Genomic DNA, 23,540 nt, shown 5'->3' on the forward strand with positions numbered 1-23,540 from the left:
GGTCCAACTTTTTGGAAATTCTATGGTTGGCCAAAGATGAAATTGCTTACATCAACTTGAAGATCTCGCCGAGCTCTCCGTTTCGCCGCAAATGGCACCAAAAATCTCTAAAAAATGAGAGTGAAATCAAGGCCTTAAGGATGTAGATATATATAGAGAGAGAGAGTTCTGGTAGTGAGAGAAAGATTGGTCACGATTTTTGGGAGAAAAATGATCAGCCTAAAGATGATATAACAATGTAATAAGTTAGTGCTTTGTGGGGCCCAGCAGAAAAAATAAAAATAAGAAATATTACAGATACCGTGTCTATAGTTATAAGATGAGCTTTTAGAGATTCCCTTCTTATTTGTTCTAATTGCCGGTTGATCTAGACATAGGTCACTAGCATCTTTAGGTACTTAGAGGTAGTTGTTCGGTCTCAAAGAGATATCGGAAGAAACCAATTTGACTTTTTAGTCTGTTGAAATCAATTAGAAGCCAATTTGTCTTCTCAAAGAAATTCCCTTAATGTGATGCCTAAGGAAATCTCTCTATCGTGACTAATGGTTTTCTGCTTTCATCATCATCATCCTTGCCTTTTTCCCAAATGAATGGGGTTGGCCACATGGATTCTCCTTATGCATTCTATTCTATTAAACACCATGTTTCCTCTAAGATTTAATGTTTTAAAACCGTTTTTAATTGCTTCATTCCATGTTAGTTTTGGCTGTCCTCGTTTTCTCTTACCATCTATGCAAACTGCTTTTCCCTTTTTAACGGGCATATCAACGGGTCTACGTTTTTTGTGTCCATACCACCTAAGTCTATTTTTTCTTATTTTGTCACCAATAGGCGCTATTCCTAGAGTCTCCCTCACATTTTGATTAGTAACTCTTAGTAGAAATATAAAAAGAACAAGGAGAGAATTGTGTAAAGGCTTGAATGAGATGAATTACTTATTCACAGCTCTAGTATTTATAGATAAAATGAGCACATGCTCATATTACAAGAAAGGAAACTAAATCAAATCAAAATCAAATCACGACTTATTCTAAAACATATTCTATGGCATATTCTATAGTATAGTCAAATCTCTGCTATTATGGTAAGTTATACCATAAAACGTGGTATCATATATGCTATTATATGTATAGTCAAATCTCTGCTATTATGGTAAGTCATACCATAAATCGTGGTATCATAAATGCTAACACTCCCCCTCAAGTTGGTGCGTGGATATCTGAACCGCCCAACTTGGACAATGCATTCTCAAACACAATCTTGCTGACGCCCTTTGTAATAATGTCTGCAAGCTGCTGAGAGCTTGTGACAAATGGAGTGCAAATTTGACCAGAGATGATCTTCTCTCGAATGAAGTGACGGTCCACCTCTATATGCTTAGTCCTGTCATGTTGAGCGGGATTTGCTGCTATGCTAATGGCAGACTTGTTGTCGCAGTAGAGTGAGAATGGAAGCGACACTGGAAGGCACAAGTCTGTCATCAAGGTTTTCAGCCAAAGCAACTCACCTACCCCAAGAGCCATAGCCCTATACTCTGCCTCTGCACTAGATCGAGAGACGACATCCTGCTTCTTATTGCGCCAAGTAACCAAGTTACCACCAATAGTGGTACAATAACCTGAAGTAGACCTCCTATTTGAAATTGATCCTGCATAATCAGCATCTGTCCAAACCTCAACACGTAAGTGACCATGATTAGCAAACAAAATACCACGGCCTGGACACCCTTTTAAGAAGCGAAGGATCCGAATAGCTGCGTCAAGGTGTGGGGCACGAGGAGAGTGCATGAATTGACTCACGACACTCACGGCATAAGCAATGTCAGGTCGAGTCATGGATAAATAGATGAGCTTCCCCACAAGTCGTTGATACTGACCAATATCTGACAACAACTCGCCCTCAGAATCAGCCAACCGATGATTTTGCTCAATCGGAGTATCAGCAGGACGAGCGCCAAGCTGACCAGAAGCAGAAAGCAAGTCAAGAACAGACTTGCGTTGAGAGATGAAAATGCCAGTCTTGGAGCGAGCCACCTCAATGCCCAAGAAGTACAGTAGGGGACCAAGATCCTTAATCTCAAACTGATGGCCAAGATAGCTCTTAACCTCATTAATTCCGGTAGTATCATCGTCGGTAAGAATAATATCATCGACATACACAATGAGAGCAACTGTCTTACCGCCTGAATGATGTAAAAACAAGGTATGATCAGCTGCACTTTGATGGAAACCAAACTTGAGCATAGCAGTGCCAAAGCGATCAGGCCAAGCTCGAGGAGATTGCTTGAGGCCATACAGAGAACGCCAAAGACGACATACCATACCAGAATGAGCAGGAGAACGAAAGCCCGGAGGAGGAACCATGTACACCTCCTCCTGCAAATCACCATTAAGAAAGGTATTCTTGACCTAACTGAAATAGAGGCCAAGATCGAATTGAAGCAACGGAAAATAATACACGGATGGTATTCATCTTGGTAACAGGGGCAAAAGTCTCCTGATAATCTATGCCATAAGTCTGAGCATAACCCTTGGCAACCAATTGGGCCTTGTAACGAGCAACTGACCCATCTGGATTATGCTTAACTGTAAACACCCAACGACAACCCCACAGCCTTTCGTCCAATAGGGAGCGGAACCATGTCCCAAGTCTGATTTTTCTCAAGTGCTTGTAGTTCTTCTGTTATAGCATCACGCCATTGAGGTTGTGCTAGTGCATCTGCAACACTAGAAGGAATAGGAACCGAGGCAACAGAAACAAGAAAACTCCGATAGGAGGGTGAGAGAGCATAATCAGAAACAAAATTAGAAATAGGGTAAGTACAAGAACGTTTATCCTTTCGAAGAGCAATGGGGCGATCATCAAGCGAAACAATAGCTTGAGAAGGCGAAGCTGGTGCCGAAAGAGCAGGGCAGTCGATCGTGGGAGTAGAAGCTTGTACCTGTTGTCTCCGACTATAAACCTGTGAAAAAGGAACAATTCCCCCTGCTGGAGGGGTATCACGAGGAGGAATCATAGAAGAAGAAACAGGTAATGGTAGAGGAGTTGAAGACGGAAGAAGGTGATCATCCATTATATTTAATAGGAACCATTCACTTTGAGTACCGACTGAACCACTATAGTATGGTGTATGCTCAAAGAAAGAAACATCCATGGATATAAACCGTCGACGATTGGGAGGATGGTAACACCTATAACTTTTTTGAGAGTGAGAATAGCCAAAAAACACACTTCAAAGCCTTGGGGTCAAGCTTTGTACGAGTTTGCCCCAACTGCTGAACAAAGCACACACACCCAAAGACTCGTGGAGAAATCAAAAAACAGAGATGAATTGGGATGTAAGATTGAGAGTGGGGCTGTAAAGTTAAGAATCCTAGAAGGAGTCCTATTAATGATGTAAATAGCGGTAAAAACTGCATCTCCCCAAAGTGACTGGGGAGCATTCATGCCAATGCAGATTGCTCTGGCTAAGTCAAGGATGTGGTGATTCTTTCTCTCAGAACGACCATTCTGTTGAGGAGTTTTAACATTAGCCGGCCGATGCTCAATCCCAAATTCTGTACATAACCGTTGGACCTCCCCATAAGTGTACTCTATACCCTAGTCAGATCGGAATTTTTTAATGGTACGACCATATTGAGTTTGAACCATTGTCATAAAATTTTTAAAAATGGTGTATACCTCATTTTTGGTTTTCATAAGATAAACCCAACTAACACGACTATGATCATCAATGAACAACACGAAATATCGAAATCCAAAACTAGAAGTAACTGGGCAATGACCCCACACATCTGAATGAACAAGATCAAAAGGTGTTAAAGCATATTTATTACTACTAGCAGGATAATTGGAACGAACATGTTTAGCCATATGACATGTTACAAAATAAGGAAGGAAATAAATGTTTCAAATAACCAAAAGAAATATATCCTAAACGCATAAGCTGGGCTTTATTAGATGAAACAATATTAGAAAATGAAGCTGAATGTGCTTGAGGTGACAAAGGAGCATCCAACAGGTATAAACCGTCCACTTCACGCCCACTGCCAATCGTCCGTTTCGACACCAGATCTTGAAAAATACAATGAGAGGGAAAGAACGTTACACTACAATTTAATTGTTTGGTAACGCTACTAACAAAAATAAGATTTGTATTAACTTTGAAACATGAAGTGTATTTGACAAAGTTAATGAAGGAGTAACTGATATGTGACCATTCCCAGCAATGGAAGATGGAGAGCCATCCACAAGGCGGACCTTGCGTTGGCCAGAGCAGATAATATAAGATTGGAAGAGTGAGGACATACCAGTCATATTGTCTGAAGCACCAGAATCAATGATCCATGGTGTTGAAGATGTAGATACGCTATGTGCAGACGCAATAGTACCTGAATGGGCATAAGTGGAGGTTGGCTGAGATGATGCCTCCATTGGTTGAAGAATTGCTTGAACTTGTCCAAATCAGCTTGAGTCAAGGTAACTATGGCAGAAGATGTAGAGGCAGGGTTGTCAGGAGTTGACAACGAAACTGGTTGTGTAACAGAATGTGCAGAGGATCGAGGCTGTTGTTTCTGTTGTGGTGGACGTCCATGTAGAGCATAACAACGAGATTTGATGTGACCAAATTTTCTGCAATGGTCACACCGTCCACGTTGTCGTCCCGAAGGAGGACCAGTGGTAGTGCTCTGAATTGACTGGGATGGTGAAGTTCCTGAAAGGTTGGGAATCCGAACTGCCATAGCAGAACGATCAACAGAAGCAACACCTAATGGATGAGTCCGGCGGCTCTTATCTGACAACACATAGGAATATGCATCCTCAAGAGTAGGGAATGAAGATAAGCCCAATAAATGAACACGGGCATACTCAAACTCGTCGTTCAACCCGGTAAGAAACTGAAACACTCGATTCTTCTCCACAATTCCTGCATATAAAACTGCATCATCTGGATCATTCCAAGAGTGGAAGGAATCATAATATGACATCTCCTCCCAAATAGCACGAAGCTTGGCGATGTAACCTGAAACTGTTAAGTCACCCTGAGAAATCCTGGTGATATCTCGCCCCAGTTGGAAAATTCGTTCATTATTCTGCCTCTGAGAATAAGTGCGTTGAACTGAATCCTAAATCTGCTTAGCAGTCTTCATAAACATATAGCCAACAACTATGTTTGGTTGTATCGAATTGATTAGCCAAGACATAACCATAGTGTTATCTGCAAACCATTGTGGATATGCCTTCTCTGACTCAGCTGGCTCTTTCTCAGAACCAATAATATAGCCAATTTTGCCTTTGCCACCAATGAACATCTTGGCAGACTGTGCCCAAATCAAATAGTTGGAACCATCCAACTTCACTGTGGTGATTTGAAGTCCTGGATTTTCTAATGAGTTGGTGGGAAAAATGGCACCACCACCCACAGAACGTGAGCCAAGAGAAATAACAGTCGAGGACCCTGAATCTGCCATAATCTGTCACACGATAATAAAAAAACTCCAAAAACACCACAAATTCTGTTAATAAATCAAAGGGTCTCCTCAGATCATAAACAATGTCTCCTCAGACCATTCCTAAAAAATCCAAATATATACCTTTTTTAAGGAGCGCTGTCCGCTTACATATAGCCAGACAGCCTCTTTCTTAATATTCGGAACCTCTTTGTAAACTAATTTTTTTTTTTACCCAAGCCCTTCTAGGTGTTGGAAACCAACTATCCCAATTTACCCAACCCTAGAAGAGTGAAAAAGAAATTGTAAAACTTAAAAATACCCGTTTTTGATCACAAAACAGCAACACAGAAAAACATGTGTAGGCAACGTCACACGATGTCACAAACAGCCTAAGGTAGCTGTCGCACAAGTAGCAAGGCTGCTGAAAGGTGTGGGAAGGTGTTGGCTCCGATACCAAGTAGAAATATAAAAAGAACAAGGAGAGAATTGTGTAAAGGCTTGAATGAGATGAATTACTCATTCACAACTCTAGTATTTATAGATAAAATGAGCACATGCTCATATTACAAGAAAGGAAACTAAATCAAATCAAAATCAAATCACAACTTATTCTAAAGCATATTCTATGGCATATTCTATAGCATAGTCAAATCTTTGCTATTATGGTAAGTCATACCATAAATCGTGGTATCATATATGTTATTATATGCATAGTCAAATCTCTGCTATTATGGTAAGTCATACCATAAATCGTGGTATCATAAATGCTAACACTCTTATCATTCTATTCACCAATAAGTGCTTTATTCTTCTTGTCCTTTATTTTATGTGACTCTACAACCAGACTTTGTTAACCCTTGTCTACTATTAAGAATTATTATCTGGCAACCCCAAATCCTTCCCCCTTTCAAAAATTAAACCCTAGCATCATAAAACTACAAAACCAGCCTAGTTACCGTTCTGAGACACTGTTCATATCCCAAGCACAATCCCAAACTTTGCATTTTTTATTTTTTATTTTTTATTTATTTTATTTTTTTGCCTAATAAAATCCCTAAAATCTTATTCCTTTTGGAAACCCTTAAAAATCCTAAAAGTCCACAATTTTTGGAACCTATAAAATTCAGTCTTAAAAGAGCGGGTTTAGCACTGTCCTATATATCAAAGTTTGTGGGAGAGTGTTTCACGCACTTGTCCTATTTCATGTATCTACTTTTTCATATAAAATAGTTTGCAGTTGTAACAAGAAAGCTTTTTTCTTGGTCCATAGAATCGTCAAGTACCCAGTTATATTACTAAACAGATACTATGGTATTTTCCTAAAGCAGACAAGGCCTCTTGAGTATGAAAGAAATTGTTAGGTGGGTAAGTGGGAAGGCGGAGTTCTGCCTTTTGTTTTATTCTCTCCTTTTTTTCTTTTTTTTTTTTCTTTTTCTTTTGGTTTTCCTTTATTTTTATTTTCTTTTTGAACATTGCAATTAGATATTACAATTTGATCGATCTTGTATCTTATTGGTGGCAGTGTGCTTATATGTGTTTATTATCAATCCAATATTTATGCTACAGGTTTTATCAGTTAAACTTGATGAATGGGCAGATGAACAAGTAGATACTTTGATAGAAATGGGTGGGAATACTGAGGTAAACTCAAAATATGAAGCTGTTATTCCAGACAATATCAGAAAACCAAAACCAGATTCCTCTATAGAGGAACGCACCGATTTCATTAGGTAATAGAAATCCGTCAGAAATCATAATTTTGTATACACAATGTATCCATTCAAAACCAGATGCCCACTTCTTTTATATGCAGGAGAAAATATGAGATGCAACAATTTTTGTATACTGACATACGGCTGTCCTGCCCATTCCCATCTCCTGCTTTGAAATCATCCTCGTCCAATTGCGGTTCTTCAGGCAATAATTCTGGTTCAGCCCCAGATAAGAAACAGTCGGAGAAGCAAACAGCTGCCAGTCGTATTCAGAGTCTTGGGAATGCATTTCGCAACAGTTGGAGGAGGAAAGAGTCCGAACAAAAGGCTCCTAAGAAGAGTAACTCTACTAACTCAATGGTAATGATCTTCTTTTATTTATTCTTTTCCTTAACACAAGACTGTTCGTGAATGTTTTGGATGCTATTTTTCATTAGCATTTGTTACACAAAGAAGTATGCACTTGTTAAATTTTCTACAATAAAAAAAATTTCTTTGTAAATTGATTTTTGGTTAAATAAAATTGAGAAAAAAACAACTTTTTAGATTTATTTATTTACTTCTCCTTGAGATTTTTTTAGGAAAGGACTTCAACTTTTTTGCAACTGTTAGAATGTTTATATATATATTGGGTTATTATGTAATTACCCATAGTTGTTGGGACCATTGTGTAATTAGGTAACTTTGTACAATTAGGTTTTTTGTTTTCCTTTATATAAGCCACTGTAGGCTTAAAGGTTGGAGAAGAGATATCAATATATACACAGCTTTGCTCTCTCTCTTTCTCTCTCATAAAATCGAACATGGTATCAGAGCAATATGAATTCATGGGTGTGGCAAAACGTCAAGTGTGTTGTTCTTGTGTAAGATCGGAATCACGATCGTGGTGTTGTTCTCTCTGCCGGAAGTTTGGTAGTCGGTCGGATTGAGAGCTCCTTGTTTGTCGTCCTCAGATCTGAAGCCTCATTCGTCGTTGGCAGATCTGAAGCTCGTGTCGTTGCCGTTTTAGTTGTCATCAAGCTCGCCGACATCTACCATCGTTATTTGTAGCGGTGAGTTCATCGATTCGTGGTTCCTTCTTGGCTGGAAGTTGAAGAGGTTCTGATTCGGTATGGCCGATTTGTCTGCTGCTTGTAATTGGGTTGCCGAAGCCTCCGCTGTGTTGTTCCCCGGCTTCCGTGAGGGTGTGAAGAAGAAGAACCGTGTTTGGTTACACAGTTATGTTATTCCAACCCCGGTTTACTAAAACCGGGATAGCTATTCCAACCCTGGTTTACTAAAACCGGGATAGCACAGATCCGATCCGTTTGACCAGGCCCGACCCGGTTGTCCAGATCCTACCTGGGTTTCCAGATCCGACCCGGATCTCGATTCTGCAATTTTTCCAGGGTTGTTTTGTTTTTGTTTTTTTTTTTTTTTACCTTCTCCATGGCTTCCAGTTCAGACTTGTTATCTTCTACCTCCTTCAATCCTCCCATGACTTCAGTCAAGCTTAATGGCAAAAATTACATTTTATGGGCCAAGTCAGTGGCCATTTTCCCGAAAGCCAAAGGCTTTGGCTCTCATTTGGTTAATGATAAACCCAAAAATAGTGATGCTGATTTCAGTTCATGGGAACAAAGGGATGCTCAGATCATCTCCTTAATGCTGAATTGTATTGAACCTCATATTAGCTCCAACTTGTTATATCTGGACACTGCCAAGGAGATATGGACCCGACTCCAACAGTTATATTCCGGTGCTGGTAATATAACCAGAATTTATGAGGTGTGTAGACAATTTTTTGACCTCCAGCAAGGGACTCACAGTTTAGAAGAATACCTTTCAAAGGCAATGGGTCTTTGTGAAGAAATGAATATGTATTAACCCTTCACCTCTGATATGAAAAGCATGCAATAACAACATGAGGAATTTAATGTTGTTCGGGTTCTCACAGGATTGTCACAAGAGTATGAACCTGTTCGTGCACAGATTTTGGGTATCCTGCACTTCCCTCTCTACCTGATATGTTATCCAGACTCCAGCGGGCCACTTTATCTAGTGGCGCTTCAGGGGGTGCTTCAAGTGGTGTCACTGCTCCTCCTAGCAGTGAACGTTCTGCCTTCATTGTGAACCGGGTGGCTTTCCGTCTTCTCGTGGCAATGGTGGTCGTTTTTCTCATGGCCGTGGTCGAGGCAGAGGTAGGGACTCAAAGCTTTGCACTCACTGCGGTCTTACTAATTACACTGTCAATTATTGTTGGGATCTTCATGGGAAACCGCCACCTTCTTCTTATGCACATCAAGTGACTTCTAATGATGGGGATTCTTCTCTCTCTGCCACACCCATTGCTTCACATATGGCTGTTGAGACTGCTATGGTCACAATTCCCCGCGATGAGTATGCTCAGTTTCTGTCTCAACAACGGCCTTCCACCTCATCTTCCATGGGGTCTTTGGCCCAATCAGGTAGTACCCCTGCATGTCTTTTGTCCTCTAGTCAGAGTCCCTGGATTCTTGACTCTGGCGCATCCGATCACATGACTGGAAGTTCTCATCTCTTCTCTGATTTTCAGTCTGTTACTTCCTCTCAGAGTGTTACTTTTGCTAATGGATCATCAACTAAAGTTTTGGGTTTGGGAACTATTCATCTTACCTCTTCTATGTCCCTTTCCTCTGTGTTATATGTTCCTCAATTCCCTTTTATCTTGTTGTCTATTAGCAAAATTACTAAATCTCTTAGTTGTTCCGTTACATTTTATCCCACATGTTGTCTTTTTCAGGATCTCAAGACGAATAAGAGGATTGGTACGGGACATGAAGTAGGTGGCTTGTATTACTTCGATCTTGCACCATCTCCCACGGCTCTTCAATCAACTTTGTCTTCTTTCCAGTGGCACTGTCGTCTCGGCCACCCATCACTATTCGTTCTGCAGCGTCAAGTCCCCAGTCTTAGTCGTATTGAGTCCATGTCTTGTGAAACATGTCAGCTTAGTAAGCATTGTCGTGTATCTTTTAAACCGAGAGCTAAGAATCGTGTTGCTAGTCCTTTTCAATTAGTTCATTCAAATGTATGGGGACCAATAAAACATATTTCTATTAATGGATTTCGTTATTTTGTGACTTTTGTGGATGATCATTCTTAGATGACTTGGTTGTTTTTAATGAAAAATCGTTCTGAGTTGTTTTATATTTTCCAAATATTTCGCAAAGAAATCAAAACTCAATTTGGGTGTTCCATTAAAGTTTTACGTTCTGACAATGCCAAAGAATATTTTTCGGACCCTTTTGAGACTTATTTTCATGCCAAAGGCATCATTCATCAATCTTCTTGTACTTATACTCCGCAACAAAACGGAGTAGCTGAACGTAAAAATCGTCATCTCCTGGAAGTCTATCGTGCACTTTTATTTCATATGCATGTTCCCAAACGATTTTGGAGTGATGCTGTTCTTACGGCATGTCATCTTATTAATCGAATGCCATCGTCAGTGTTAAAAGGTAAATCTCCTCATTCTGTTCTATTTCCCGAGTTTGTATCGTTTAGTCTGACTCCACGGGTCTTTGGCTGTGTGTGTTATGTCCATAACCTTGGACCAGTTCTTGATAAACTCGATCCTCGTGCCACTAAGTGCGTTTTTCTTGGGTATTCTCGCACTCAGAAGGGTTATCGTTGTTACAGTCCCTATTTTCAACGCTATTTCACTAGTGCTGATGTAACATTTTCTGAGTCTCTCCCATATTTTTCTGATTCTACTCCTCCTCTCGATATTACTTCTGAGCCACCTATGCTAACGGTTGCATCTCCGTTTCCTGCTTCCGCACCTCCTCGCTCTGCTGTCCCATTGTAGGTTTATACTCGACGACCTCGACCGCCTACTTCGCTCCCTCCATCTCCTTCAGAGTCTTCGGATCCAATGCCTTTACCTGATGATTTGCCTATTGCTCTCCGTAAAGGTATTCGGTCGTGTGTTACTGCACATCCCATTTCTAACTTTGTCTCCTACCGTCATATTTCATCCTCTTTATCTTGTTTTTTATCCAAAGTATCTGCTACTTTTGTTCCCAAGACTTTGCAGGATGCTCTCTCTGATTTGGGTTGGCGACAAGCCATGGTGGATGAAATGGATGCCCTTCACCGTAATGGAACATGGGATCTTGTTCCCTTGCCTCCGGGCTCCAAAACGGTTGGTTGTAAGTGGGTCTACATAGTTAAATACCTTCACGATGGGTCAATTGAGCGGTTGAAGGCTCGTTTAGTGGCAAAGGGCTACACTCAGACTTATGGTGTTGATTATAATGAGACTTTTTCCCCTGTTGCTAAGATTTCTTCTATTCGGGTTCTTATTTCCATTGCTGTCAATTGTAATTGGCCGTTGTTTCAATTGGATGTCAAAAATGCCTTCTTACATGGTGACCTGGTTGAAGAAGTTTATATGGAGCAACCTCCTGGGTTTGTTGCTCAGGGGGAGTATCGTCACACTGTTTGTCGTCTTAAAAAGGCCCTGTATGGATTGAAACAATCTCTACGGGCTTGGTTTGGCAAATTCTTTGAGGCGGCATTAGAATTTGGTCTTAACAGATGCCAGACCGATCATTCGGTATTTCACCTGCGCACTAAAGCTGGCTTCATTTTTCTTATGTTGTATGTAGATGATATTGTGATCATAGGTGGTGATTCTGCAGGCATTGCTAAGTTGAAATTGTTTCTGCAAAATCGATTCCACACTAAAGACTTGGGTAAACTTAGGTACTTCTTGGATATTGAAGTTGCTAGATCCAAGAAAGGTATAAGTTTATCTCAACGAAAATATGTGTTGGACTTGCTAGAAGAAACGGGTATGTTAGGTGGTCGTCCGGTTGATGCTCCTATGGATTCAAATACAAAACTTGTGTCTGATGAGGGTGATCTATTTAATGATCCGGGCAGATTTCGTCACCTTGTTGGGAAATTAATTTATCTCACTATCACTCGACCTGATATTTCATATGCAGTTAGTGTTGTAAGTCAGTTCATGGGAGCTCCTAGAATGCCACATTGGATTGCTGTTCTTCGGATTATCAGATATCTCAAGCAAGCTCCAGGTTTTGGGTTACTATACGAATCAAATGGTTATCTCAGGGTGGAAGGTTTTACAGATGCTGACTGGGCTGGTTCTCCTTCAGATATGAGATCTACTACAGGCTACTGTACATTTGTAGGAGGAAATCTTCTTACGTGGAAAAGTAAAAAGCAAACGATGGTAGCTCGATCTAGTGCTGAAGCTGAGTACAGGGCAATGGCCCATACCACTAGTGAGTTGACATGGATACAACATTTTCTAAAAGAACTTGGATTGACAGTTGAAGCTCCTATTCCATTGTTCTGTGATAACCAAGCAGCTTGCATCAAATCCTGTGTTTCATGAGAGGACCAAACATATTGAGGTTGATTGTCACTTCATTCGGGAAAAAATATTAGGTGGGAGCATCTTTACTCCATTTGTGAAGTTTGAAGATCAACTAGCTGATATGTTTGCCAAAGCACTAGGTCATAACCGGTTAAGGACTATCTATTCCAAGCTGGGATTATTTGATATATATTCTCCAGCTTGAGGGGGAGTGTTAGAATGTTTATATATATATTGGGTCATTATGTAATTACCCATAGTTGTTGGGACCATTGTGTAATTAGGTAACTTTGTACAATTAGGTTATTTGTTTTCCTTTAACTTTGTACAATTAGGTTAAAGGTTGGAGAAGAGATATACAATATATACACAGCTTTGCTCTCTCTCTCTCTCTCTCTCTCTCTCTCTCTCTCTCTCATAAAATCGAACAGCAACATTATAATTTCATATTGAAAATAGGGCTGCAAGAAACGAGCTGTTAATGATTAGCTTACTGTGGTTTGCTGGAAGTTTGGTTCACATTCATTCATTATATAAAAGTGTTGAGCTTGAACTCATTTCCCATTGAGACCCCTTTAATAAAAATCTGAGCCTGAAGAATATCCAGCTCTAACTCGTTTGGCCTTTTTAACAGCCCACTTAACTAAAAACCTATTATAAGCTGAATTAAACGAATATTTTGGTTTTAAATACTCAGCTTCAAAACATGTTGCATCAATCAACAAGACCTGTTAAGGCGAGCCCACCACCACGTGACACTTTAATAAAGTGACTAGGTGGTGCTTTAGAGGAAAGAGAAGGGAAATTTTCCTTAACCTATGTGATGTGGAATTAGCTTCAAGCCTTCAACACAAGTACATGTTGCAAGATTTGCAACTCCATTTATAAAAGATTGTGGTTTTACCATTGAGATTCCAGGCTATGTGGAACTAATTGAAACATAAGAACCCTCTAGGCTTCTTCAAACATTTTCCAAAAATTTGGCATTGAGCTTAACAACTATATTACAAGGAGAATCTGGTGAAGCCTCAAAGCCTCTGAAACGACTTCTTTAATTTCCTATCGCTTTTTCTAATACAGAAATGATTTCATTGAGTGCCGATTTAAAAACCTTTTAGGAAGCTAAGCTCATTGTACAGAAGAGTTGACACTGACCATTTGGCCATCAATAACTAAGTGCCTCATCAATGGAAATTATAAGTTTTGCATATGAATTATTTGACCCAGGTTTAAATTCAAAGTTTACAAAAACGTTCCATAGTTGCATAACTTGAGTTGTATTTTCCTTCACCATAATCTTATTTTTATCTAATTGAAGATTTCTTGTTCTGTATTTTTGCCAACCAACTCAATGAACTGTCTTCTTCACTTAGTGTGCCATCTCTCCATTTGCATGAAGCCTGAAGCCAACTTAACTGCCAACCATCGACCATATATGACCTGATCTGAAACCTTAATTATCCTGCAGAAAGAAAAATGCAATAATCATTAAAAATTAAAGATCATACTGATTTAGCAATAGGTTTGCAAGCTATGATCAATAAGTTTGTTTTGTCCTCTAACCGGAATACAATCTAAAAGGCAGCCAGCTTACTGAAAAATGAAAAATGCACCAACTCGAAAGCTTTTTGTCAGACTGTCAGAGTATGCATGGTTATTTAGACCTAGAGGGGAGGTGAATATGTCTAATGGATGTTAATTGGAAACTATCTTCTCGAATTACTGTTAATCCTTATCTAAAATTTAGTTTCTTAGTCAGTCATGTGTTTCAATTGCAACCACACAAACTATAAAGCAACCACACAAACTATAAAGCAATAATTAAAATGAAACAGAGAATAATTTTTACGTGAAAAGCCCTAGGAATGGATTAACCATGAACCTAGTCCTGCCGTGAACTCTAGAATCCCCTAGTTACCTCTTGACACATACCGACACTTGTTGGGTTTATTTCCTTCTATATGGAGGAAAGCCCAAGTGGATTTTATTAAAAGCCCAAAGCCTAGCCTTTAGGGTGAATAACCCTAAGGAAGTCAGTAAGAAAAAAGCAAAGGAGATCAGCCACAGTTTTCTTAAGAGAGAAAAAAACGCAGCTTTTATCATATACTGCCCAGATTTCATCAAAACTCCGATCCCGCTTCGTCCGTGGTCCGATCGAGCTGAAATTTGGAGGAGAGGTTCACGACTCAATGAGTTACAATCTGAACGGTGGAAATCAGATTTTGAGCTAGGGAGTTGGGGTTTGTGCCCGTGAACAGTAACCGGGTTTTTGATATATTCTCTCCAATTCTCTTTGTTTTTTGCCAAGATTGGTGATATCTTGATGAGATGTATTGTAGCCTCTAATTGCGATTAGAGAAGACTTTGTGTATCCATTATTTGGTTGATAGTGGAGATTTCAACTGGACTAGGTCTCGTGGTTTTTCTTCCTTACACTGAGGAAATTTTCCACGTAAAAAATTGCTTGTGTTCTTGTGGCTTGGTGTGATTGATTTTCTTTTCTATTATTTTCAGCACATATAAAAGTAGAGATACACTATATTTGCTTGCATATAGGGAGAAGAGTTATTCTGCTGTATTTGTTTATTGTTATTTCTCCCAACAAAGTGGTATCAGAGCCAGGTTGACAGATTGCAAGGTTGGCAGTTTGAGTTATGGAAACAAATACGAGTAGAATGATTAATCTCAATGGTTCAAATTATCACACATGGAAAGGAAAAATGGAGGATCTTCTTTATGTGAAAGATTATTACCTACCGGTGTTTAGTGCTGAAAAATCAGAAAACAAGTCTGATGTGGAATGGACTTCGTTACATCGACAGGTGTGTGGGTATCAGGCAGTGGGTAGATGATAATGTTTTAAACCATATTAGTGGAGAGACAAATGCACGTTCTCTATGGAGTAAGCTTGAACAGCTATATGCTAGAAAGATTGGAAATAATAAATTGTTTCTGATTAAGTAGATGATGGCTTTGAGATACCAGGACGGGACTCCTTTATTTGATCACCTGAATACATTAATTATTAATCAGCTGGCTGGAATGGGTGTTAAGTTTGATGATGAGATACAAGGGTTATGGTTACTTGGTTCATTACCGGACTCGTGGGAGACGCTTAGAACTTCATTGTCTAACTTCGCCCTAGAAGGTGTAATCACAATGGATATGGCCAAGAGTTGTTTGCTAAATGAAGAGATGAGAAGAAAAACACAGGGATCCTCTTCACAGTCAGAGATCTTGGTTACAGAAAAGAGGGGGAGAAGTAAGAGCAGAGGTTCGAAGAACAGAGATAACGACAAAAGCAAGTCCAACAAGTTTGCAAATGTTGAGTGTCATCATTGCGGGAAAAAGGGACACATTAAGAAATATTGAAGACAATTGAAGAAAGAAAACAAGAATGAGAAAGGGAAAGGAACGAAGAATGGAGATGACAAAGCTGGTGATAACAGAGTTGCTACCACCACTCCTGCAGACTTCCTCATTGTTTATGATGATGAGACGATAAATGTTGCATACCATGAGACCAGTTGGGTGATTGACAGTGGTGCCTCCATTCATGCTACATCTCGGAAGGATTTCTTTACATCTTATAAATCTGATGATTTTGGAATAGTAAAGATGGGCAACGATGGCTTGGTTAAAGTCATTGGAATTGGGGATGTGTATCTGAAGATGAATAATGGGACGAGGTTAGTTCTCAGAGATGTGAAGCATATTCCTGACATTCGCTTGAATTTGATTTCTGCAGGTAAACTTGATGATGAAGGGTATTGCAACACTTTCAGTGATGGCCAGTGGAAGCTCACTAGGGGTGCTATGGTTGTGGCTCGAGGCATGAAGTACTCTGCACTGTACGTTCTGCAAACATAGATCTCCAACGACATTGTTAATGCGATGGAGGATAATGATACAATAGAATTGTGGCACAAGAGACTGGCTCACATGAGTGAGAAAGGATTAGCTCTACTAGGGAAGAAAAGTCTACTATGTGGACTGAAAAGTACACTTCTGAAAAGATGTACTCATTGTTTGTCAGGGAAGCAGAGCAGAGTCTCCTTCAAGAATTCCCCTCATTCGAGAAAGTCAGAGATACTGGATTTGGTACATTCAGATGTGTGTGGCCCAATGAAGACGAGAACACTTGGTGGCTCCAGATACTTTGTGACCTTCATAGATGACCATTCAAGGAAGTTGTGGGTATATATCTTGAATTCAAAACCAAGTGTTGGCAGTATTCAAGCAATTCCAAGCCCTAGTTGAGAGACAGACTGGGAATAAACTGAGATGCATTCGTACTGATAACGGCGGAGAGTATTCTGGTCCTTTTGATGAGTATTGTAGACAGCAGGGTATCCGACATCAAAAGACAACTCCGAAAACTCCTCAGTTGAATGGCGTAGCAGAAAGGATAAACAGGACACTGGTTGAGAGAGTGAGATGTTTGCTTTCACAAGCCCAGTTGCCAAAATCCTTTTGGGGGGAGGCATTGAGCATAATTGTTCATGTGTTGGATCTTACACCCTGTGTTCCTCTACAGTTTGATGTGCCAGACCGAGTTTAGACAGGTAAGGATGTTTCCTATAATCATCTGCGTGTTTTTGGGTCCAAAGCATTTGTGCATATTCCAAAAGATGAAAGGTCCAAACTTGATGTGAAAACGCGACAGTGTATATTCCTTGGCTATGGCCAAGATGAGTTTGGGTACAAGCTTTATGATCCAGTTGAGAAGAAAATTGTGAGAAACAGAAATGTCGTGTTTGTAGAAGATCAAACGATTCAGGATATTGAGAAAGCAGGGAAATCTATGTCTCAACAAGGTGATATCTTGACTGATATGGATCCAGCTCCTCTGAAGAATCTGCCATCTTAGGTTGAGAATGATGTTCAGGATGACCACCAGTGTACAGGTGATGTGGATGTTCCCCTACAGGTTCAGGGAGATGTTGAGACTGATAAGCAGTTGACAGCGCCAGAGATTCCACCAGAGATTCCATCCAGGAAGTCTCCCAGAGACCGACATTCTTCCACTTGGTATTCAGCAGAGCAGTATGTGTTATTAACTGATGGGGGAGAGCCCCAGTGTTTTGTAGAAGCCATAAAAGATGAACACAAGATAGAGTGGGTTGAGGCTATGCAAAATGAGATGCAGTCATTGCATAATAACCACACTTTTGAGTTAGTAAAGCTACCTAAAGGAAAAGGGGCTTTGGCAAACAAGTGGATTTACAGGAAGAAGCCAAATGGGTTCTCTTCACGGCCACGGTACAAAGCTAGATTGGTTGTCAAAGGGTTCGGTTAGAGAAAAGGTATTGACTTTGATGAGATCTTCTCTCCAGTCGTAAAGATGTCATCGATCTGTATAGCACTCGGCCTAGCAGCTAGTCTTGACTTGGAAGTTGAGCAGATGGATGTGAAAACTGCCTTCCTTCATGGTGATTTGGAGGAAGAGATTTATATGAAGCAGCCAGAGGGTTTCAAAGTGAAAGGGAAAGAGGATTATGTGTGCAAGCTGAAGAAAAGCCTATATGATTTGAAACAAGCACCGAGACAGTGGTATAAGAAGTTTGAGTTTGTTATGGGGGAGCAAGGCTGCAAGAAGACAACTTCTGATCACTGTGTATTTGTTCAAAAATTCTCTGATGATAATTTTATTATTTTACTGCTTTATGTGGATGACATATTGATTGTTGGCAGGAATGCTTTAAGGATTGACCAGTTGAAGAAGCAATTGAGTAAGTCATTTGCTATGAAGGATTTGGGGCCAGCAAAGAAAATTCTTGGCATAAGAATCAGTTGTGATAGAAGTGTCAAGAAGTTATATTTGTCACAGGAAGAGTACATTGAAAAAGTGCTTCAGAGGTTCACTATGGACAACACTAAAGTGGTTAGCTCTCCTCTTGCTACCCACTTTAGACTGAGTACAAAACAATGTCCTTCTATAGATAAGGAAAAGGAAGACATGGAAAGAGTTCCTTACGCCTCTGCAGTAGAAAGTTTGATGTATGCAATGATTTGCACAAGACCAGATATAGCCCATGCAGTTGGTGTAGTTAGCCGATTCTTGTCAAATCTGAGAAGAAAGCATTGGAATGCAATGAAGTGGATCATGAGGTATCTTCGAGGCACTTCCCGTTTGAGACTTGGTTTGGGAAACGGACAACCATTGTTAGTTGGCTACATAGATGTAGATATGGCAGGGGATCTGGATACTCGTAAGTCTACTTCGGGTTATTTGATCACTTTTGCAGGTAGGGCTGTAGGTTGGCAATCAAGACTTCAGAAATGTATTGCTCTTTCTACGACAGAGGCATAGTTTATTGTAGCAACGAAAGCAACTAAAGAGTTGCTATGGGCAAAGAAGTTCTTGAGAGAACTTGGTTTCAAGTAGCAGAGGTATGTGTTGTTTTGTGATAGCCAAAGTGCTATTCATCTTGCTAAGAATTCCAGTTTTCATGCAAGATCTAAGCACATTGATGTACGATACCATTGGATCAGAGATGCGTTGAACAATAAGTTACTTGAACTTGAGAAGGTTCACACTGATGATAATGGTTCTGATATGTTGACAAAGACCCTACCAAGAGAGAAGTTTGAAGTTTGTTGTTCGATCGCCGGGATGGCGATTCCCTCCACATAGTCGGAAAGGGGGAGATTTGTTGGGTTTATTTCCTTCTATATGGAGGAAAGCCTAAGTGGGTTTTATTAAAAGCCCAAAGCCCATCCTATAGGGTAAATAACCCTAAGGAAGTCAGTAAGAAAAAAACAAAGGAGATCAGCCACAGTTTTTTTAAGAGAGAGAGAAAAACGCAGCTTTTATCATATACTGCTCAGGTTTCATCAAAACTCCGATCCCGCTTTGTCCGTGGTCCGATCGAGCTGAAATTTGGAGGAGAGGTTCACGACTCAATGAGTTACAATCTAACGGTGGAGATCAGATTTTGAGCTAGGGAGTTGGGGTTCGTGCCCGTGAACAGTAACCGGGTTTTTAGTATATTCTCTCCAATTCTCTTTGTTTTTTTGCCAAGATTGGTGATATCTTGATGAGATGTATTGTAGTCTCTAATTGCGATTAGAGAAGACTTTGTGTACCCATTATTTGGTTGATAGTGGAGATTTCAACTGGACTAGGTCCCGTGGTTTTTCTTCCTTACACTGGGGAAATTTTCCACGTAAAAAATTGCTTGTATTCTTGTGGCTTGGTGTGATTGATTTTCTTTTCTATTATTTTCAGCACATATAAAAGTAGAGATACACTATATTTGCTTGCATATAGGGAGAAGAGTTATTCTGTTGTATTTGTTTATTGTTCTCTCTCCCAATAAAGTGGTATCACTGACGCCAAACTCTCCACTAAAGTCTCCAGGTTCTCAGCTCGGTCAACAGACCCACTCTTCATGCTATCCGCTTCTCCATGGATGTCTAATCCTCCAGATTCGAGCTTTTCCTCAGTTGAATTGCTCTTCTTTTATTCTTTGAGAAACTCCTTGCTTTGTATCTCTTAATCATATATAATTACCGAAAAAAAAAAATCTCTTAATCAGATATGACTGAATCTCTCAATTCCACTGATTGAGCTATTTTGGGCTTTAAAAATAATTTTACTGAAAACTGTTAATTGATAGAACCTATATTGTTTTTGCAAATATCCCTTGTTTAAGAACTCATTTGAATTTCATGTGAAGACTTAGGATAAAATCCCCAATTTCGGAAAACATGTTTTGAAATAATTTTGAGCCAATTGATAATTAAAATCTTGGTCAAACAAGGTCTGTAAGGTCTCATTTACCTTTATCCTAGATACATGTTTTTGAGGTTTGAGAGATTTACAATGTGTTTCTTGCTGATCTCCATCTCCATCTCCATCACCTTTATGTGGTTGTCGACAAACAACTTAAGACTTTGAGACGCATTATAGCCCAACTGTTGAGTAGGAATTTGTTAATACACAACTCATTAACCAAACATTAGGATATGTTAATTTAAGAGATGTGCTCTTGTTTAATTTGCCGTGATAAAATATGTATTCTTTCTAAATTTTTTTGGTTAATGCTAGTTGAGAAATAATATTTTTCATATTTATTCATTTACTTTTCCTCGAGGGCGAGCCTTGGCGGAACGGTAATGTTGCTCCATTGTGACCCAGAGGTCACGGGTTTGAAACAAGGAAACACTCTCTCTGCATGCAGAGGTAAGGCTGTGTATATCTAACCCTCCCCAGACCGCACAATGGCGGGAGCCTCGTGCACTAGGTTTGCCCCTCCCAGACCGCACAATGGCGGTAGCCTCGTGCACTAGGTTTGCCCCTTTTTTTTATTCACTTACTTTTCCTCAGCCCTTTACTAGGAAAGGGTTTTAGGTTTTTGATAACATTATAACCGTAAATTGGAAAGAAGTTTTATAGGTTATTAAAAAAGATTCTTTATGCCTTTTGGGGTGAATGTGTTTTATGAACATGTGGCAGTGGCACTATCAGCATTAATGCAATAATGCCATTACAGGTTTGCTAAAAATACCATTTCACCACCATGTTCGTTTTTTCGGTTGGATACCGATGCCTGGATCTTATTACTCTAAATAATATGTGTAGGCAGGTATGGTCGAATTTGTCGGACTGATAAAAGTCAATGTGGTCAGAGGCACCAACCTAGCTGTCCGAGATATGATGACCAGTGATCCTTATGTCATCCTTTCTTTGGGACACCAAGTAAGCGTCTTTTCCTGATGAACTCTTTTCCATTATTATTATGCATAACTGAAAGGTGGGAAAGACGCAAGTAACAAGCCTTCTTTGTAAATTTGTTGCAGTCGGTGAAGACACGTGTCATAAAGAACAATCTGAACCCAGTCTGGAATGAAAAGCTAATGTTATCAATACCAGAACATATTCCTCCTCTTAAGCTGGTAAGTCATTTATCTAAAGTATCAAATAAGTATGCAATTTAAAGGAAACAATATTTAATAAACACGCATTAAATAAATAGTAGTTTCTGGGGGTATTTTGCATTATATAATAAATGGAATTCTGAGTTAGAACATATCATGGCATCTAACATTCAAGGCTGTCAATGTATAAAACAGATGTGAGATGCAGTGCAAAAGGGTTTGCAAAGTATAGATTGATGAAAGGATTTCTGAAGCTTATTTCTTGCTTGCATGTGTTGAGTTTGCATCTTTCGTTTCATTTCATCCATATGTTATATTTTAACTAATTGGATATGTTATATTTTAGCAATTCGGAGCATTGTGTTGAACAACCTAATGAAGTAAGAAGTTGTTAGAAACTACATACTGCATATAGGCATTTCTAGCGTTCCAACATTATCAATTATGATGTTTACAAGTGTCACCTTGAAAGTAAGAACTTTTGGAATGGTTCTTTACAGGCCGTGTATGACAAAGATACATTCTCAACTGATGATTTTATGGGGGAGGCCGAGATCGACATTCAACCGTTGCTCTCTGCTGCTAAAGCCTCCGAGAATTCGGAAATCAAAACCATGCATCTTGGAAAGTGGGTAGCGTGCAAAGATAACACCCTGGTAAGAGATGGTATCATCAGCCTCGTAGATGGGAAAGTAAAGCAGGATATTGCTCTCAAGCTGCAGAATGTTGAAAGGGGAGTGCTAGATATTGAGCTTGAATGCGTTCCTCTCATTCAATAGGAAAAAGTTGAAGAAATTGTAGTCAGATTGGTTTTCGTTTTCTGTTTGATTAGAGATTCCCTTTTGTTTGACAGCTGCATTCTAGGATGCATCATCTTGTTCGTGCCAAGTGTGTTCACTCGGTTATCTGCTTGTATTTCTTCAGATTCTGGATAGGCGAAGACATGTTCAATTAAAGGAAATTAGTGGATCCAGTTTTAAACCTTAGACCTGAATGGTATCATTTTAGACATTACTGCAGTCTGCTTGTATGCAGGCACTCATGATTTGTAAAGAAAATTACATTCATTCGGCCAAGTTCGGATAAACTCAACTTAGTTGAAAAGTTCTTGCCGGCCTACTTTGTATCTTACATGAAAACTGAGATGTCTGTGGATTATCATTTCATAGAAGCAAATGCAATACCAGTAACATAGTTTATCATCAGAACTTTGCAGCAAACAAGGTAGGACCCTCTGACCAGGCCTCTTTCTCTTTGTAGCAAAAGAGCATTTCAGAGCAAAATGACCTGACCTAAACAATTTGTATTCTGTAATTAAAGCCCTGCTAGCCCTACTTAGAAGCAATTTGGATCAGTCTCTTAGCAATTTTATAGAGCACCATATATATATTATGGCGTGGCATGTTTTGTCGTGTGATTGGAAATATTGTTCTATCATTTGGGATTTGCAAACTAGCACCAAGCCACCAACACTTCTCCACTAATGAGGTTTCTCATCTTCAACTCAATCCAAACTTCTTAGGGTTTTCATATATAAATTAGACCTTTGTATGGGGTTGAAGTTGGAAGTGGTCACATATAATAGGGAAAGAGAAACAAAGCATGAAACTGAGAAAAATGCTGAATTAGGAGCTATACCCTTTTAAACAATAATTTCAGGCCAACAACTCAAAACCAAACAATAAAAGCACCCCTGAAAAAAAAAAAAAAAAAAAAAAAAAAAAAAAAAAAAAAAAAAAAATCCCTCAAGTCCAAGTATTCTCCTTGTACATTTTACCTATTCAAATCAGCCTTGTATGCAATTCAACAGTCCAAGAGCTAGAAGATCAGAGCTACCAAAAACGTACCTGAAGTCCATGATTTTCAGAATTTGCAGACATTAACATCAAGTTCAAAGCAGTAGGCAGCACCAGTTCAGCAACCAGCTTGTAAACAAAATAGCCTCACCAACAACTAGTGTACAACCCGATACTAAAGTTCTAGTTTCCATCCTTCTTCACTGTAAATTAGATCCAGGATGAGGAAGCGTAAAGCAACACACATAAATCACTTAATGCGGATGAATTTTGGTTTCTACAGTAGATTTTTACTTGGAATAAGAAACAAAGATAAAGAACAGATTCA

The 23,540-nt window shown here is 39.5% G+C and overlaps 1 protein-coding gene across 2 annotated transcripts in view; it reads left to right on the top strand.

Annotated features, from left to right (window-relative positions):
• The window catches only part of LOC132299414 (probable ADP-ribosylation factor GTPase-activating protein AGD11), a 34,837-nt gene extending 12,213 nt beyond the window's left edge, over positions 1-22,624 (top strand). Inside the window, exons 6-10 of one of the 2 annotated variants that reach the window (XM_059795999.1) lie at positions 7,020-7,183; positions 7,267-7,525; positions 21,121-21,237; positions 21,339-21,434; positions 21,917-22,624. In XM_059795999.1, the coding sequence (XP_059651982.1) occupies positions 7,020-7,183; positions 7,267-7,525; positions 21,121-21,237; positions 21,339-21,434; positions 21,917-22,195 (915 nt within the window). In that variant the 3' untranslated portion in view covers positions 22,196-22,624. The remainder of the gene's footprint in view (positions 1-7,019; positions 7,184-7,266; positions 7,526-21,120; positions 21,238-21,338; positions 21,435-21,916) is intronic. The other variant, XM_059796000.1, reaches the window with a different exon arrangement.
• The last annotated feature ends 916 nt before the right edge of the window (positions 22,625-23,540 follow it).

This window comes from Cornus florida, unplaced genomic scaffold, assembly GCF_030987335.1.
Source record: "Cornus florida cultivar Cherokee Brave unplaced genomic scaffold, ASM3098733v1 CherokeeBrave_3.0.0_Hap2_Chr03, whole genome shotgun sequence".
NCBI classification, from domain to species: Eukaryota; Viridiplantae; Streptophyta; class Magnoliopsida; order Cornales; family Cornaceae; genus Cornus; species Cornus florida.